The following is a 16,632-nucleotide window of genomic DNA, read 5'->3' as shown; positions in this document are numbered from 1 at the left end:
AAAGTAGGACTGGGGCCTGTATCTCCATATGGAAGTTTACTTCAACAGTAACATACTAAACCATTTTACAACCTTCTCTACGCAACATTTTAACTCGGCCCCAGCACTTGCTTGTACGTAGATCCGGCCCTGGATGAACTTACCAAATTTTTAAACTTAAAATGTATCATGAAGGCACTTACGCTAACTCTTAAATGTTTGTAATAATTTAATCAAAATGAATTTTTGTTTTATAAAAAATGTCAATGTGACATACACTCAAGTTTTGAGTTTAACATTTGGACAAGGTTACAAACAGTATTTTATATAAAAGACAAAGAGAATTTTAGTAATTTGGATGACAATTGTCATTTTTTTCTAAGATTTCATTTATTTTCATTTCGTATAGAACAACTTAAGTTACCGAAAATGTATATCTTTTTTTTTTAAATTTTATTTGTAATTATAATATTTTCTAGAAAATTATAATTCTGCTGGTTGGGAAAAACAGCTTACAGCTGGTCTCCGCCAGAATCATAAAGTATTATTATTATTATTAAATTCGGACATCAGCTTATGCATGTGTGGTGATCTCCAACAAATCAATCCATTATATTCTGTAATGGTAGCAGTCGTTGGTTTCATTCCATTTGTGTTGAACTCTCAGATATTGAAGTTCGTGACCTGAGTAAAGACCAATTAATTCCTTGTATATTGGCTGATTGTGAAGATATCTGAACCTCTCAATATTCTCATACAACCTAAGACCATGCCCGCATTACTCTCCTTCTGATAGTCCTATGACCAAACGGGGACGTGACTTAAATATACATATTAAATGGAAACATCTGGAAGTCTATACCATTCTCCCAAAGCATTGGAACTCTCATCAACTTCTTTGGAAACTCAAGTCTAATTTGGGATTTGAAAGGATTTGGGATACAAATAGCAGAAAGTTTCGCTTGTCTAATCAACAAATGTACTGATATTACAGTAGACACTTCCTTCTTCCTCAAATCATGGAATCGATGAAAACATTTGTACCATAGCCGGAACTTAAAGTCTCCCTTTAACAACTGCACTTAATTAAGTACTGTTCGACAAGTGACATGACTTTGTCGTGGTGGGGAGATAGAGGCGAAGATGGCACACCAAAACCTTCAAATACCAACTGCTCAACAACGGCCACGCAAAACGGAATAGTCCTGGAATAGTGGCGACCATTTTGAATGACGTCGTACTGGAAATACGTGGGGGGTACGGAATGTCCTTGTTGCTTCGTATACACCCAAGCATAACTGACTCACAAAGAATTCTCTCTATACGCATACTTGTAGACAGAGGTGTTGTGAGCTGCTGGACTATATCTGGAAAATCACTGAATTTATTTCCTTTCTTCAACCAAGCATATTCTTCTCGACTCTCTTTTATGGTTCCAGGAGTATTGCGCCACAAAACGGATGCCACCCAGGTACCCCACGGGCTATTCTGTTTAACTTTGCAACCAATACTGGAGAAGCTCCTTTCTGAACTCTGCTTATTTGATATAGACGATGGCACATTGGCTGGTGATCCGAATGTGATATTAGAAGACTTCGGAACTCTATAATGGAAGAATGTGAAAAGATTGGCCTTAAAATACACACCTCTAAATGTTTTTCACGTCTGTATAAGTATATTGAACATACAGCTCAACGTTATCAAGAACTATAAATGTCCAGGAATTCAAAAAAATTCTTGGATGCCCCATCACCCTCGCTGTATGTGAAAAAGTTCTTGAGAAGAAGCTAAACACTTTAAAAACATTGATCAGTCACCTAGAGGATTTGATGAATAGCCACTATATATTGTATTGCCTATTTCCTTCTTCGGAACTGTTTTGCAATTCCTAAATTAACATAGGTATACCTTCTGAGCAACTGTCTAAATTGATTCTATATGGAGCCATAGACATATGTCTCTGCTTGGAGCCATAGACATGAGAATATATGCTTGGAGCACATTAAACATTAATAGATAATGTAATAAAAAATTTCTTTGGGAAAAATATCGAACATTGAGTTAGATGAGGAGACTTGGATCGTAGGATCTTTACCAATTAAATCCGGTGGTCTCGAAACATGTTAAATAAAATAATAAATCGGACGCTACTTGGATCTCTTATTATAATCTTGGATTGGATTTGTGAAGATGTTAACTCCCTTTACTATAACCTCAAATTGGGACCAATTCAATATCAATAGGTTTGTAGGACTATAGATCTTAACTCTGGTTCGAGTCACGCACGCTTTAATGCCTTCCGTTGTCTAGAAGCAATGTCTATACAATCTGCCTGCCTCCATAGATTATTGATTGAGCAGAGGTTTATGGGTATATTAAACCTTAGTTTGAAAGACGGCGGTGCGCATCCCCAGAGGTCCACTATTACCTACTTAATAAAGCTAAGATAAAGAAGCCGTTGATGGTTGAATGTCGACCAGAAAACTATAATGAAGCGTGGCGCGATTGGTTGAATTGGTTCAGTATAACCAGAAATGAATAAATAATGCTATATAACATACGTATTAATGTAATTGTCACGATCCCACGGTTGAGGTTTGTGGCTATATTTCTTTTGGTTCGTGCAGTGGGAATATGGTTTTGTCTATGGTCGCAACTAGCACCATAGCTATACGGTTTGCTATATGGGTATTAGTAATCTTATTTTTTTTCCTGGATTTATGTATGAAAAATCGGAATCCAGGACTAGTGTAGTTAATTCCGGGACAATCCCCGAAAATCCTGGCCATATGGCAACCCTATCTGTATAACATGTCAAGATATAGATAGCCCCCCCCCCCCCAAGTAATATTGTTGATGCTAAATGTGTTGTTGCTGCACAGCATCTGCTGTGCTCCCAAGACAGAAAGAGCATGAAATGCAAGTTCTTTTTCATCCACAAAATTATGAATTGGACGTCCTCACCCTCGAGTTCAGTAAAATTCTTTATTTTTGTAGCAATGGGTCGAGGCCTATTTTTATCAGATGAGACACACCAAAATGCAATGTTTTTCCAGTATGTGGTGGAATGCTCCTTTTGGAGTAAAAAATCTGAATAACCTACATTCATCTGAATTTTGAATTCGTCACACCACCACACCAATTATTTGGCAGAACATAATATTCTTCCAAAAGAAATGAGAAAGAAAAAATGTTGTGGTCAATCTTTTAATTAGAAATAGAAATGAATACTTCTGTGAACAACTGTACCAATAAATTGTAAGAGTATTTTACATCCTATTGACCTATACTACTTCATAAAGCTTCAGCCTTAACTTGTTTATACTTAAACGATGGTACGTTAGCATTAAAAACTAAATGATTTGCCTTCACAAAATGAACTGATAAATCGAAGACTAACCTGCTAAAGCTTTATGATTACAATTTACGTAAATAATAACAATTACATAAAAAAGTACAATACTGCGAAACATTAGTAAAAATTACGATGTCCCAATACCAATGGCAATTCCGGCAACAAATGAAATGAGAAAAACATGAATTTCCCTTAGCTTATTCTGCGGTATGCCAGTTACGTTGGAATACCATCTCTTTGCAGCCTTTTTGCGATCTTTAACCAGAGATTCAACTTGATCCGCTTTTCTATCGACAAAGTCCTCCACCTAGAAATAAAAAAATTGTTGAAAGTCCACGAAAACACCACGTACTTTATCCATCCAATTTGCACTTTCGCCAGTTATTTGTTCCTCGACTTTGTCAGATACCTGATCAATTTGCCTGTTGATCTTATCCCAATTGATCCTAATGTAACCCTTTTCATTGGCCAATTCTAATAATATCACACCGCCGCCAAGAGCAAAAGCGGCCGCCCTTCCCACTTTCATTGCTAGATAGCCGGTTACCCTAAAGTTATGGATTAACAATCGATTTCGGATGACACACTTACAAACCATCCAGACGAAGCTCCGATAATAATTTGCTTTGTGGCGGACGTTTTACTTACATCCCCTAGAATTTCGTCAATGATTGATTTTGTGTCTTTTGTGTTAATTGGTTTTGCAACTTTTTTATTCGAATCCATCACGAATATGTTTCCTTCGAACTAAAAATTACCTTTAAGAAGTGATCAAGTGGATATTAATCATCAAACCTATTAATAGTTTAGGAAGTTGACATGAATTTTTAAAAAATTCAAAAAAAAAACCAGCAATAAACAAAATTATCGTTTTGTGGTTAACGATCTGTTAAAAGCAGAGTTGCCAAGTGTAGTCAACCGACATAAATAAAACTAATTTATGGTTAGGGGCAGGGCTAGAATCCGATTTAACTCCGTGAAAAGCGCACGCGTTCGTTGAGAGGCGAAAAATTCGATAATCTAAATTTGCCCCCTCCCTCATGGGCCAAGATTGTACACATGGGGGTCATACCTCTTGAATACGATACCTAACCATAACTGTATTGACATTTGCCCTCCCCATAATGTCATCCTGAATGCTCCGCTGGTCATAGGCATAATGTCGTCATTCAAGGCGATTCTACAAAACCCAGATAATATATTGTTAATATGTATGATCTAAGACAAATCCATGCGGTGAGGCTGTTTACAGTTAGGTTCCACAGAAGCGATGATAGCACCCCACCTTGATGGGGCCATCCTCTCACTGCTGTGCACTTTAGTGTTTCGTCGCCAAAGCTGATATGCACTGCTCGAAGGCTCGAAGTGTACCTGAGTTTTACCAGGCTGCTCTAACCATGCTTATGCTTCTGCAATCTACCTCTGGTCACCTCCTAACTAAAGTCGCCTCGCAACACAAAGCCGTGTTATAACGCTGGTATGACAAGTTGATCTGCCAAAGGCAAAGGCTTGAATGAGAGTTAAATCGGAAGATTTCCGTTGCTTCAAGCAACGCCACTGACTATCCACTATAATCGATTTAGTAACATTTGTTTTCCCCTAAGTCACTAAAATTTGATTAGAAATTTTTATTCGTATCAGATTTGTGCTGCTATTCGGTTAAAAAGTACATATTTTTCCAAAAATACTCCAAAATCTATAAAATAGAGCGGCGGTAGTTACAATTATTTAAGAACTGCGTCCCAATTCGGCTTCCAATAGCGAGATTTTACGCTACTTAACCTGAAGATGAAATAAATGTGCGGTTAAGGACAAGGTAGGAAAGACGCCCCATTTGTTTGGAAGATTTAAATAAACAATCAAATTTGTTGTTACAGATTTGCAAATAAAACCGTACTACCATGACGTCTTTGTGTAAAACCACAGTGGTAAGTACTTAGTCACAATGTTGATTAGGTTATTTTCCATTCAAATTTGAAGGGTACCTAATTGGAATTGTTTTAGTTACGTTTGTACCAAGAGGTCATTGAAGATGTGGTAGCGGGTGTGCGAGAAGTGTTTCTGGAAGATGGAGTAGATGAGCAAGTTTTGCAAGAGCTGAAGCAGACGTGGGAGAATAAGTTAGTAGCTAGTAAAGCTGTACATAATCAATACGATGCGGAGAACAGTAAGCAAGGTAAATTTTTCTTGAATATTATAATTGTGCAAGGTAGTTTTTTTGTTTCTGTGATTGGGTGTTGCCTGTAAATCTATTATTGACATATGTTTTGTTATGAAGGATTGCATAGTAGGTATGTTGAAAGTTGTCTATGTTTTGCTTTGTACTGCGTAACTTATTTGGTTGCGTAAAAAGTCATTTGTAATAGGGTAAAGCATAGAAGAATGATGGAATCTCCATCTACGTTTTGGAAACGGCAAATTTAAGAGCAATAAAACTCTTTATTGAAGATTGTGGTAAAAATTACCAATTGATTTGATTGATTAAAATTAAAATAAACTAATCCACAAGATTCAATGAAGGTATTGTTTACAAGCCTGGGAAATGCAATGCAGATGATATCACATAAACATTCTGTTTATATAAACACTTGATTATTTTTGCAAGAAAGTGAATAAACAATTTTGTCTAGAAATTTCTGAAGAATGATTAATGTACCTATTTCCGCATCTTGGCGATCTTGGCACAAATTTAAAATGTGACTTAACAATTTTAATATTTTGTTTAATTTCTTTTATTTAAATAGCCTTACGAAAACAAATTGACGTGGCGAATGGGTCCAACGGTATCCCTAAGCCGCAGCAACAGCAAATTCAAAAGCAAGTGGTGGGCCAAGTTACACCGAACAATCATGTACAGATACCAATTATTCGTGACGAAAATAAGCTAGTTCCAATTCAAATAACTTTACCTGCACAACCCGGTAGTGATAGTGGCCAACGTGTTCTAACCATCCAGGTTCCGGCTTCCTCCTTACAGGGAAATCAGTTGCACAAGGTGCTTACTGGGCCCGTTATTACAGCAACCATGAGTTTACCTCAAGCGTTAGCGTCATCCGTTTTACAGCAGCACGTTAATGCGGCATTAAATTCTCAGCAACAAACAGTTACCATAGGTTCCATAGTAAATAAATCTGTGATACAGACTGACGGAGTATTAGATTTGGACAGTTCCGATGATGAGGTCAACTCACTCGGCACATTATGTTTAAGCCGGCCAGGTCCCAGTCGTGGCGGGGGGGAGGGCTGCTCGTTCAAACAACTCGATGGTGCTAGAGATACTTCGGATGATGACGATCAAGGATCTGATGATGATGATGCTTCTGATGAAGCAGATGATGATAAAGATGATGATGAGCAGGAAATGGAGGAAGGGGGTCCCGAAGAAGAGCCGTTAAATTCAGAAGATGATGTGACGGACGAGGATCCCTCGGATGTCTTCGACACAGACAATGTGGTCGTCTGTCAATATGACAAGGTATTTGCAGCTGCTAAGTTAAAGTTTTTGCAGACGTAAATTGTACCAATTTCAGATCACTAGAAGTCGTAATAAGTGGAAATTTCATCTTAAAGATGGTATCATGAACCTCAACGGCGAGGATTTCGTTTTCCAAAAGGCCACCGGAGACGCCGAGTGGTAAATTATGGAAACTTATGTGCAAGCTGTTTGTTTGAAAGTTGTTTGTTTGTGTTAGTTATGTTTTCATATTCATTATAGTTATTTATATGTATTCATATCAACATTTGTGTAAGACAAAGTAATTGATTTCTGTATTTAAAAATGCATATAACAGAGTTAGGTAATTGTAAATCTTAATTTATGGAACACACTGTTAGCATTAATTCTTGTACTTTTGTTTAACTGTTAAGACTGATACAAGTGAAAAAATATATTTGATCGAGCAAAAATTATTGTGGTCGTCAAAGTGTGACAAAAAATCAAGTCAGAAGATACAGAAAATTGTATTCACTTTAGCGAAAAAAATTAATTTTAAATTTTTTCAGGTGAGTGGCAGTAGGAGTTCTTGTTGGTTCTGCTCTATACTATACTATGGAAATGGTTGCATTTATTTTTGTTCCATGTTAAAAGAAGGGTCATTTTTTAGATAACAAAAACACATTGCGTTTGCCATTATATACCTTTCAAGAAAAAGATTCAGAAACAATTTAGACAAGCTAAGCATACACATAACAATTGTAAGAATTACAGCATGAAATTTCATAATGCAATAATCAACCTCTATGATATTAACAAAATTTCAAACATGGAAGGTGGGCATTGCTGCTCCATCTTCATGAAGTTTCCTCGTGCCTCTCAACCTCAATGACATGACTCGGATTATGAAAATCTGTTTTTGTATTCTCAGCCATGACAAAACATTACATAACGCATTTGCCATTCTCTTGAGGTTTTTATACCGAACAGATTAGAGAATCAAGTCCTCTACAGCAGGTCGTATTTGTTATACATTTCATTCGCACGCTACCTATTCTGGCAAGTATAGGAGGAGCCTGCATTTACAATGGGATTATCGAAAAACGTTATTCTTCCAGACCCCAACATTCTTGAAATGTTCATACACTGCAGAGACACCTTTGCTCGCTTCTCTCATTATGAGTTTGATCGCGAAGCCATTCCATTCAAGATTTGTCATGGCAGCACGCTGATCATGGCCATACCTAACTAGGCCACCTTACAGTTCAATACATGAATTCATAGCACAATCACTGACATTCCCCTGCACAATTTTGGTTAGAGGGCGTTTTTCATGTGCTGGCAATACCTCCACCAATCTTGAACTTTCTTTCTTTCCTTCATTCTTAACATTTTTCATGGTACACAAAGGGGTCATTGAAATTCAAAATGTGTAGATTTGATGGCATCTGTGAGAATTTTCATACATCCTTTAGGTATTGTGCAAGGATTTTCAGCAGTTCTCTATAACGATTGGGGAGTTCAAACAACTCATGTCCAGTATTAGTCCAGGAAATAGAGACTGAAAATGTACCATTTCCTGCAAAACGAGAAGTAGTTCCAATTTTTTTTGCATGTCATGAAAGAATATCTGGTGGTTAAGAATCCAAGTTTTCGACCTCCCACCCGTACCACCCTTAAAATCAAAGAAATTTGGTTGGTTTTTTAGTTTTTCAATCATATCTTTTTATAGGTTCATTTTACCAAAAAAATATTGTTATCAGAAATTGTAGAGCATAAAATTCTATACAACTTTGATGTACACTACTTTTTTGTGAAATGTTTATTAAAAAAGATATAGAGCTTGAGAGTTAGTTATATTTTTAAGAATTCTGAAATTTCTATGTAGATGTTTTAATCAAATTTCATACTTTATCTCTATACTTAAGAGTTTTATGAGAAACTGTCTTGAATTTATCGTGGTATAAACCCCCTACGCTGCACCCTTACCAAAGGGGATGCATAATAATTCAACTTTCAACCCTTGCTAGTGGGGATATTTGAATCACTGTGAGATTGTAGGGCTTTCTAATATACGTTTGAAACAAAAAATTATCTCACTTCAGTTCAGCTTCAGCCTCCATCCCCCCCTCCCAACCGCGGTAGGAATAGATATTTAAAGAGGAATAGAAAATATATGTAATAAGCGTTGTACTCTCTGACTAACTTCACAAGAGCGTTTAAATATATATTCCTTCCGCCGGGGGGGAGGGGGGGGGTTAAACTGAACTGAAGTGAGACAATTTTTTAATTTCAAAAGTATATTAGAAAGCGCTATAATCTCACAGTGATTCAAATATCCTCACTAGCAAGGGTTGCAAGTTTCATTATTATGCATCCCCTTTGGTAAGGGTGCAGGGTAGAGGGATTTATACCACGATAAATTCAAGATATTTTCTCATAAAACTCTTAATTATAAAGATAAAGTATGAAATTTGGTTAAAACATCTACACAGAAATTTCAGAATTCTTAAAAATATAACCAACTCTCAAGCTCAATATCTTTTTTAATAAACATTTCAGAAAAAAAGTAGTGTATATCAAAGTTGTGTAGAATTTTATGGTCTACAATTTCTGATAACAATATTTTTTGGTAAAATGAACCTATAAAAAGATATGATTGAAAAACTAAAAAACCAACCAAATTTCTTTGGTTTTAAGGATGGTACGGGGGAAGCACAAGGGGTGGGAGGTCGAAAACTTAGATTCTTAATCACCAGATGACTGTCTATGACATGCAAAAGAAATTGGAACTACTTCTCATTTTGCAAGTTAAAACCCTCTATTCCCTGGACTATATTGGTAATTTCAGGTTCGAAGAAAATTGCCAAGGTGAAATACTGACATGGTACTCAACAAGTCTTGATATTCATCCATGCCCAACAACTCTGTGTAAATATCTATTCTGCTTGAAGAGATTTTGTGAAGGAGGTGTAAAGCTTGTGCAGGAGTCTTTTAGGCGCCACTGAATGTTTCTTCGCACATTCAACCCATTATGTCTTTTAGTCTTTTCCGTTTTCCTGAATCTCAACAGCACCGCTATCGAAGATAATATGATTTTCCAGCGGGTTGAAAAGGGGGTAACTGGAAGGCATCGGTTGAATGAATTTGCTAGGAGAGGTGTCTTATTAGTATGCGTCTGTTAATGTTGTCAAGTCCGTGAGACGAGCTTCATCTGTTTAACGGTGTAAACGATTAGCTCTCAAGGGGACCGGGAATGTCCTGATCCCAAATGTAACCCGCATCAGCTAAATAGAGGTCAGCTATGTGTTTGGGCGAGAATCGTCAATGGGGCGTGGATTTTCATCCTGGTGTAGCTAAGAGCTCCAGAACTGGTTTCCATTTTGTAACAGGACGGAAGTGGTCATATGTGCTGTACCTGAAATGGAGGGGGTGGTAATATGGCTATTAGATATTCCATTGCGATTTTCCAGCTGGTGCAGACGATGTTGTCAACTATTCATTTTCAATATGGTAAAGTGGGCGGTGAAATATAGCGATGAGTGAAGGGCAAGGAGTATTGTTTCAGTGTTTGTATTGTGCTGTTTCATAGGCAGTAGCAATGAGTAAGGTTAGTAGTGTTAGATGATGGATTTTGAGAACTGTCTTTATTTTGGAAGAGTAGAGGGGATTCTATAGGTACGCATCCGGTCAACGCTTCAAGTGTAAATATCGCGCGGCGGAAGAGAGCAGCACTTACAAATGATACATATATTTAAACTATGAAGCACATTAATTGTGGCACAGACATCCAGAGGTGGGTGCGGAAGCCGGAAAAGTATATTTTAGGCGATAAAACGGTCGATTTATTCTTTGTCTTTTTCGCCACCCTTTCATAACTACACAACTTTTTCATTCCTTTTGTCTCGACACTTGTGTTCTTTACATATAATTCACTGCAAAATCAGCCCTCTAAATTTTGACACCCTATAGAATTCGTAGGACAAAAACGGCCCCGGGAATATTACCCCCGGTCAAAAATCCCTCCCGCACATGAACCCCTGGGTGACAATAAAATAACCCCTGGACAGTGGACAGTATAACCCCCCGCCTCTGAACAACTTATAGTATACCTAGTATCACAGATTTGTAGGTATATTTAAATCTGTGCTAGTATGCACTCCAGGAAAATTAAGGAAAATAACCTGGTGTCCAACAATGCCGAGTGTCACTGTCACGCTTCCTTAAGAATTTGGGTATGAGTTGTTTAAGAAAAGTATCCACATGGGAGTGGTGAATGATCCAACTGTAGAAAATGCTACAGGGGGTTGTCTCCCAGGGGATTTTGGTCGGGGGTTATTGTCCTGTACCTGCCTAAACTGCGTTAATCTTTAAATCTTCACAACGAAATTTCGAAAAAATCTAAATTCAAACTTAGAGCTACCGTTACAAAAACTAAAATGACAATTCATAAGATAATTTTTATTCCAATACTAACATATTGTAACGTAAATTGAATTACGAAATTTATTTACTTATATAAAATTATTTTACTTATTTTTTATTTATTTATTATCCCTCTCTCGTTCTAGGCCCTTAACAGGCTTGCGCCCAATTACAAAGTGACCCGCATATAATGCTTTTTAGAGGTGCCTCTGCAGAAGATCTTAAGTTGTTCTATACTACTCCGGTATTTACCTTACGAATTAGGAAAACTGCAGGAAAACCTAATTCGGAGTAGCCGGCAGAATGCCCGAAACTGGTCTAAGGTAATTCCCATCTCTGCCACAGATGAAAAATTCACCTCAACCCGACCTCCGGATTTATAGCCCAGTGCTCTACCACTGAACCATAAAAACTAATCAACTTGTAAGCGTTGAGTGAAGCATATGGTGTAAGTATTCACATGATAACACTTTACAACGAGCGCAGATTTCACTATTTGACACCGGCTTCGATGTTAAGATTAAGACAAAAGTACAAGTCAATTTGGCTGTATAGCACATAATAAACCTTCGCGAAAAATCTGGAAGGTATATATCATTTCACAAAAACAATGCTTTCATTCCTTAGCGCTGGTGACTAACCTTTTATCGACTTGATGATCTCCTCCAGAATACTCTAGAAGCATCCCTACAATATAGAGACGAAAGTCGAATATTACAAACGCAACAGAGAGCAAGTGACATGAAATACTCACAATGACGGGAGGGAATCAATAGAATCCACAGGATACGAAATGACACTGTAAGGGAAGAGCTAGGAGTAGTAGGCACAACGGAATTAAACGGACCAGTAAAACAAGCAAAGATACAAAGAGCAAAAGAAGACCAGGAAAAAATGAAGTAAGGACACAATTATTGGAGACGGAAGGAGTTTCATGGACAGAAGCAAGAAAGATACGGAAGTACCCATTATATTGTGTCCTATATTCACCCGCTTCGTTGAATTTCTTACGGGAATATACAATGTTACGGGTTACATGCACTCAAGGTTTTGTGTCGCAGGCAGCCGCTCGTGCCGACTGTACCTTAATCCGGCACTGGGTGGATGTTGGGCTTTAGCCCGCGTTTCTTTTAAAATATAGCAATATTAAACCCGAAACAATTATGAAAGGGTTGTTTTTTCTTATAATTTACGATATCCCAACTGTAGACAGTATAATTAAAGGCATTAATGTTGGACAGATAGGCGAGGGTCTGTAGCAAATGCATGAAATTTGGTTTATTTATACATATAAATAAATGACTTTTCTTCATAAATAATAGCGTTTAAAAAGGTTACAAGCTGTAATAAACTTCCCGATGCCTATTGAGCGCCGAACTCGCTCGCTGAAGCTGAACTGTGCTGTGTTCGGTTTTCGGTTCCCCCACACCCCAAAAATTCAGTAATGGCGACCATCTAAGACGGTGGGTGGTCGGCTGTATTCTAAATTTTAATTGTGCTTTCGTTGCTTGTTATTCGTATATTAAAAACAATCATCTTCCGCGAAAGTGAATTTAGCAATTAACGAAGTGATGGATGTATACAAACCCTTATTGGGAGAGTAATGCCCTTATGGGTGTATGTCATTGGTGATACGCTTGTAACTTGTTATTTTTTTCAACTTCATTAATAACTAGAAATGATGACCGTGTACCGCGGAATGGGAAAATGTTTAATATAAAGGTACGTCTAAATTGATAAGTGTAAAGCTGTTGTGGGTTTATTCTGTCATACTTGCCCTTTAATTTATCTACCTGTCTAGGTACCTACATAAATTCTGCCAGCTAACTGGAATGCATGTTGTAAAGTAACCGATATTTTTCAGGAGTTTATCATCATACGCTTGTTTATTCAGGCAGATCTTAATTCATAACAAGTATGCTTACCATGGCACGGAAGACGGAAACCGTACGTGCCATTAACATATCCATTGTTGGCCTGTCTGGAATGGAAAAGGATAAGGGACACGCGGGGGTCGGTAAATCGTGCCTGTGTAACCGTTTTATGAGATCTTTAGCCGATGACTATAACGTCGATCATATTTCGGTGTTAAGTCAGGTAAGTCGTTAGTCGCGTTGTCGTAACGTAATTGACCAATTTTCAGACGGACTTTAGTGGACGTGTTGTTAATAATGATCATTTTTTGTACTGGGGCGAAGTTATTAAGACGTCCGAAGAAGGGGTGGATTATCAATTTAGTGTTATCGAACAGACTGAATTTATAGATGACGCATCTTTTCAACCGTTTAAAGGTAAGTTATGTGTAACGTTGGGCCCATTTTACCATACATTGTTATGTCTCGTTCACATTTTTACAATATGCATTAGATCTCTGCCTCATATTTGTGATTCTACTGTGTCATTTTATTTTAATTTTATTTTGCCTTTATTTTTGACACAGCATGACTATACGTAGAAAACAATTCGCGTCAATCAAAAAGTGGGCATGTTGCATGCTTGGGCAACCTGTTAATCATTAGGATTCATGTGTCGCTCTAATACAATTGTAAGTGTTTTGTGTGCCCAATCTGAAGGGAATGTACAGGGTGAGTCAATGATTGTGAGAGTATCACCCTTGGTGCTATAACAATAACTATGTATGCTATATACATCGTATATAGGCTGTTTCACGCAAACCTTTACCTAAAAATATTCCGACGTTCATTGATAATTTTAATCTGAAAATTCGCATACGAACATTGTTATTCGGGCTCTATCAAAAGAAAACATTATCACTCCGGTTTTAGCTGGTGTGGATATCAACTTTCTTATTTTAAACAGAACACCCTGTATTTTATTGCATTTTAGAAATCTACATGAAAATCTACGTCATGTTCCAATATCAAGCATCCTTCTTTCTTAACAAAATACTGAAAGGATTAACCTCTGCTTACTTTGGCGATAACACGTGCTTATCTTGAAATTAATTAGCTTACGCAACCATTAGAGATATTGCTTACAGTAACAATAAACTTAAATCTTTTAATTTTACAATAAAATAAACAAAATTAACATAGCGATTATTCGAAAATTTACAACATTCTGATACAAAATAAAATTGACTTCGAATTTAAATAATAAAATCGGATTTGCGTTTAATCTAATTGCAATTAAATGTACAGGATGACTCAACATTACCGTAGGTGGTGAAACCAAATCAAACGTCTGCATGGCGTCGTTTACACAACAATGTAGGATAATGAGCGAGTAGATTGTATATGGAGAATGGGAGGCATTTTATTAATTCTTAACTTAACCTAATTAAATTGAAGATTGAATCGAAATTTATACAGAGCCCTCTTTTTTTCTAGGTGGAAAAATGGAGCCATATGTAAAAAGATGTGCAGCTACGAAAATCACATCTGCCGAAAAGTTAATGTACATTTGCAAAAATCAATTAGGTATAGAAAAGGAATACGAGCAGAAAGTTTTACCCGATGGGAAATTAAACATAGACGGTTTTATATGTGTTTTCGATGTAAGCATTGTGCCAAGTCGGTCTTTAGACAAGCAAGTAGATTTCGTAGCGGTCATATTAAATAATTTAGTTAAAACTAAGAAACCTATTGTTTTCGTCACGACGAAGAACGACGATGCGAACGAACTGTACGTTAAAGAAGCGGAGAAATTATTACAAAGGAAAGAGTATAAAGGTACCGTTCCCATCATTGAAACTTCGGCGCACGATAACGTTAACGTTGATCTCGCATTCATTTTGCTCGCTCAGATGATAGACCGTAGCAAAGTGAGAGCAAAAATTGTATCCTATTCGGAGGCCGCTAGAGCTCAAAAGGAAATGATGGACGCAGCTAGTGAAGCATTTTTAAGGCTGATAAGGTTACACGTTACTGACTGTAGAGCGCTTTGGTCACAAACTGTTAAAAAGCTTAACTCTCACAAAGAGTGGATCTATTTTGTTCAGCTGTTTGGTACGTACTTTCATTAAAATTTGCGACACTTTTGACACTTTTTTTACAGGATTGGATGGAACACAACGACTATTTAGAAGGCATATAAAAAAGTTAAAAGACGAACAGTTAAACAAACGGATCGCTCACTATATGGAAATGTTACCAGATATATTACACGAACTAGTCCCAGATATAAGTACGCTTACAGAAAGGTAGGCTCCCACCGCTCGCTTTTAATACAAATAGTTATTTATATAATTTTAGTGATTGGCCATCAATTCAACAGTACCTGAAGACACACCCAGATTTTTCTCAGTATTTCTACGAATGCCCAGAAGACATGTCGTGGACCGAATGCGAACTAGGATCCGATGTTGACGACACGCGAATTCCTTATGATGTATTGGATACTAGCGACGCGGAGACGGTTTATAAAAATCACGTCAATGTTCTTCAGCAAGAGCAAAAAAGATTAGAGTGAGTATAATCGAATGTAGAGATTATTGTTTCTGCCTGTATTTTGAGTGGGCAAGTTTTTGTCCACTACTTCATTGACATCTTACAAAACTTGCATGCCTACTGCCTACTACAAGTGACAGTTTTTTAATGCACGAATTGAATTTCGCACTCTAGTTCACACCATAAAGCAAGGGTTTGCCTTCTAATTAGAAAGTGCATCAACGCGTCCGTCTACGTTTATAGGGACAAAGATTATAAATCCTGCTTTGTGTAGTTTAATCGTAGATTTGGTTTTTACAAGCAAGGAAGTTGCAGGTCAGAATCTGGGTTTAGGCATTGAATAAGCATCTTAAAGAAATATAACGCCCGTGTTAACTGATGAAATAAGAAAATCTGCCCAGGATTCTGTCGTCCCTCTGTTGTGGGGGAAAGTGAACCACAAATTTTAAGCTAGTTACCGACTTTGCAGATTTCTTTACTTCTTTAAAATTCCGACGTTGCCAGATTTTTTGGCAAGCGCTTTGAGTTTGAATAAACTAGATTAAAATATTGAATAAGCTTTTATTCAATGCCAATAACAACATTATGTAAGGGAGGATCAATCTGAAATGTAAGATCATAAGGAACAATAAATAAAGTAAAAAATGTAGTTTAATCTAATAAGAAAACAAGAAGAAGAAAAAGGACCATTATCTTTACATAATAAACAATCAAACTTTACCTAGCCCCATATAAGGATCTGGCAATTTTAGGCACATTAATGATCTCAGTAATTAATTTCAGATTTAATGTTAGAATGCGGACTTTCATTATAAGTAATTACTAATTAGGTAGGGTGGTACCATTGAATAAGCACCTTAAAGAAGTATAACCATCGAATCAGCACCTTATATTCAATGGTCGAGGCTATATAACATTTTTTTACAAAAAAAATTAGTTACTGGTTCAAACCGGGTTTTTCATGCAGGTGAAATGATTAGAAATTAGGGAAAACTAATTAAAACAGCTGAATTTTTCCGCGGATGAAATCC

General features: G+C 37.0%; 3 protein-coding genes across 13 annotated transcripts in view; 2 read left to right on the top strand and 1 right to left on the bottom strand.

Annotated features, from left to right (window-relative positions):
• Positions 1-3,297: 3,297 nt before the first annotated feature.
• Positions 3,298-4,795, bottom strand: LOC116165716 (FUN14 domain-containing protein 1). 3 transcript variants are annotated; one of them, XM_031480380.1, is made up of 4 exons: positions 4,130-4,795; positions 3,930-4,081; positions 3,744-3,882; positions 3,298-3,641 (listed from the first exon to the last, which is right to left on the bottom strand). In XM_031480380.1, the coding sequence occupies exons 2-4, from the start codon at positions 4,058-4,060 to the stop codon at positions 3,462-3,464; spliced, it is 450 nt and encodes a 149-aa protein (XP_031336240.1). In that variant the 5' UTR covers positions 4,061-4,081; positions 4,130-4,795; the 3' UTR covers positions 3,298-3,461. The 3 variants fall into 3 exon arrangements, with proteins under 3 accessions (XP_031336240.1, XP_031336238.1, XP_031336239.1); XM_031480378.1 differs by having other exon boundaries at positions 3,687-3,882; positions 4,130-4,781; XM_031480379.1 differs by lacking the exon at positions 4,130-4,795 and having other exon boundaries at positions 3,687-3,882; positions 3,930-4,123.
• A 154-nt stretch (positions 4,796-4,949) lies between these two features.
• Positions 4,950-7,240, top strand: LOC116165715 (transcription initiation factor IIA subunit 1-like). The gene is made up of 5 exons (XM_031480377.1): positions 4,950-5,150; positions 5,212-5,262; positions 5,339-5,510; positions 6,079-6,809; positions 6,865-7,240. Exons 2-5 carry the CDS (start codon positions 5,236-5,238, stop codon positions 6,970-6,972), a joined length of 1,038 nt encoding a protein of 345 aa, XP_031336237.1. The 5' UTR covers positions 4,950-5,150; positions 5,212-5,235; the 3' UTR covers positions 6,973-7,240.
• Positions 7,241-12,601: 5,361 nt separating this feature from the next.
• LOC116165662 (rho GTPase-activating protein 190) overlaps positions 12,602-16,632 on the top strand; it is a 33,142-nt gene continuing 29,111 nt past the window's right edge. For 3 of the 9 annotated variants that reach the window (XM_031480286.1, XM_031480283.1, XM_031480284.1), the window contains exons 1-6: positions 12,602-12,914; positions 13,057-13,289; positions 13,336-13,483; positions 14,543-15,160; positions 15,210-15,354; positions 15,407-15,619. In XM_031480286.1, coding sequence (XP_031336146.1) covers positions 13,110-13,289; positions 13,336-13,483; positions 14,543-15,160; positions 15,210-15,354; positions 15,407-15,619 — 1,304 coding nt within the window. In that variant the 5' untranslated portion in view covers positions 12,602-12,914; positions 13,057-13,109. The remainder of the gene's footprint in view (positions 12,915-13,056; positions 13,290-13,335; positions 13,484-14,542; positions 15,161-15,209; positions 15,355-15,406; positions 15,620-16,632) is intronic. The other 6 variants (XM_031480285.1, XM_031480289.1, XM_031480288.1 and 3 more) reach the window with 3 other exon arrangements.

The sequence above is a fragment of the Photinus pyralis genome, unplaced genomic scaffold (genome assembly GCF_008802855.1).
Source record: "Photinus pyralis isolate 1611_PpyrPB1 unplaced genomic scaffold, Ppyr1.3 Ppyr1.4_LG3a, whole genome shotgun sequence".
NCBI lineage: Eukaryota > Metazoa > Arthropoda > Insecta > Coleoptera > Lampyridae > Photinus > Photinus pyralis.
The sequence above is the reverse complement of the archived record's forward strand: the minus strand, read 5'-3'. Positions and strand labels throughout refer to the sequence as shown.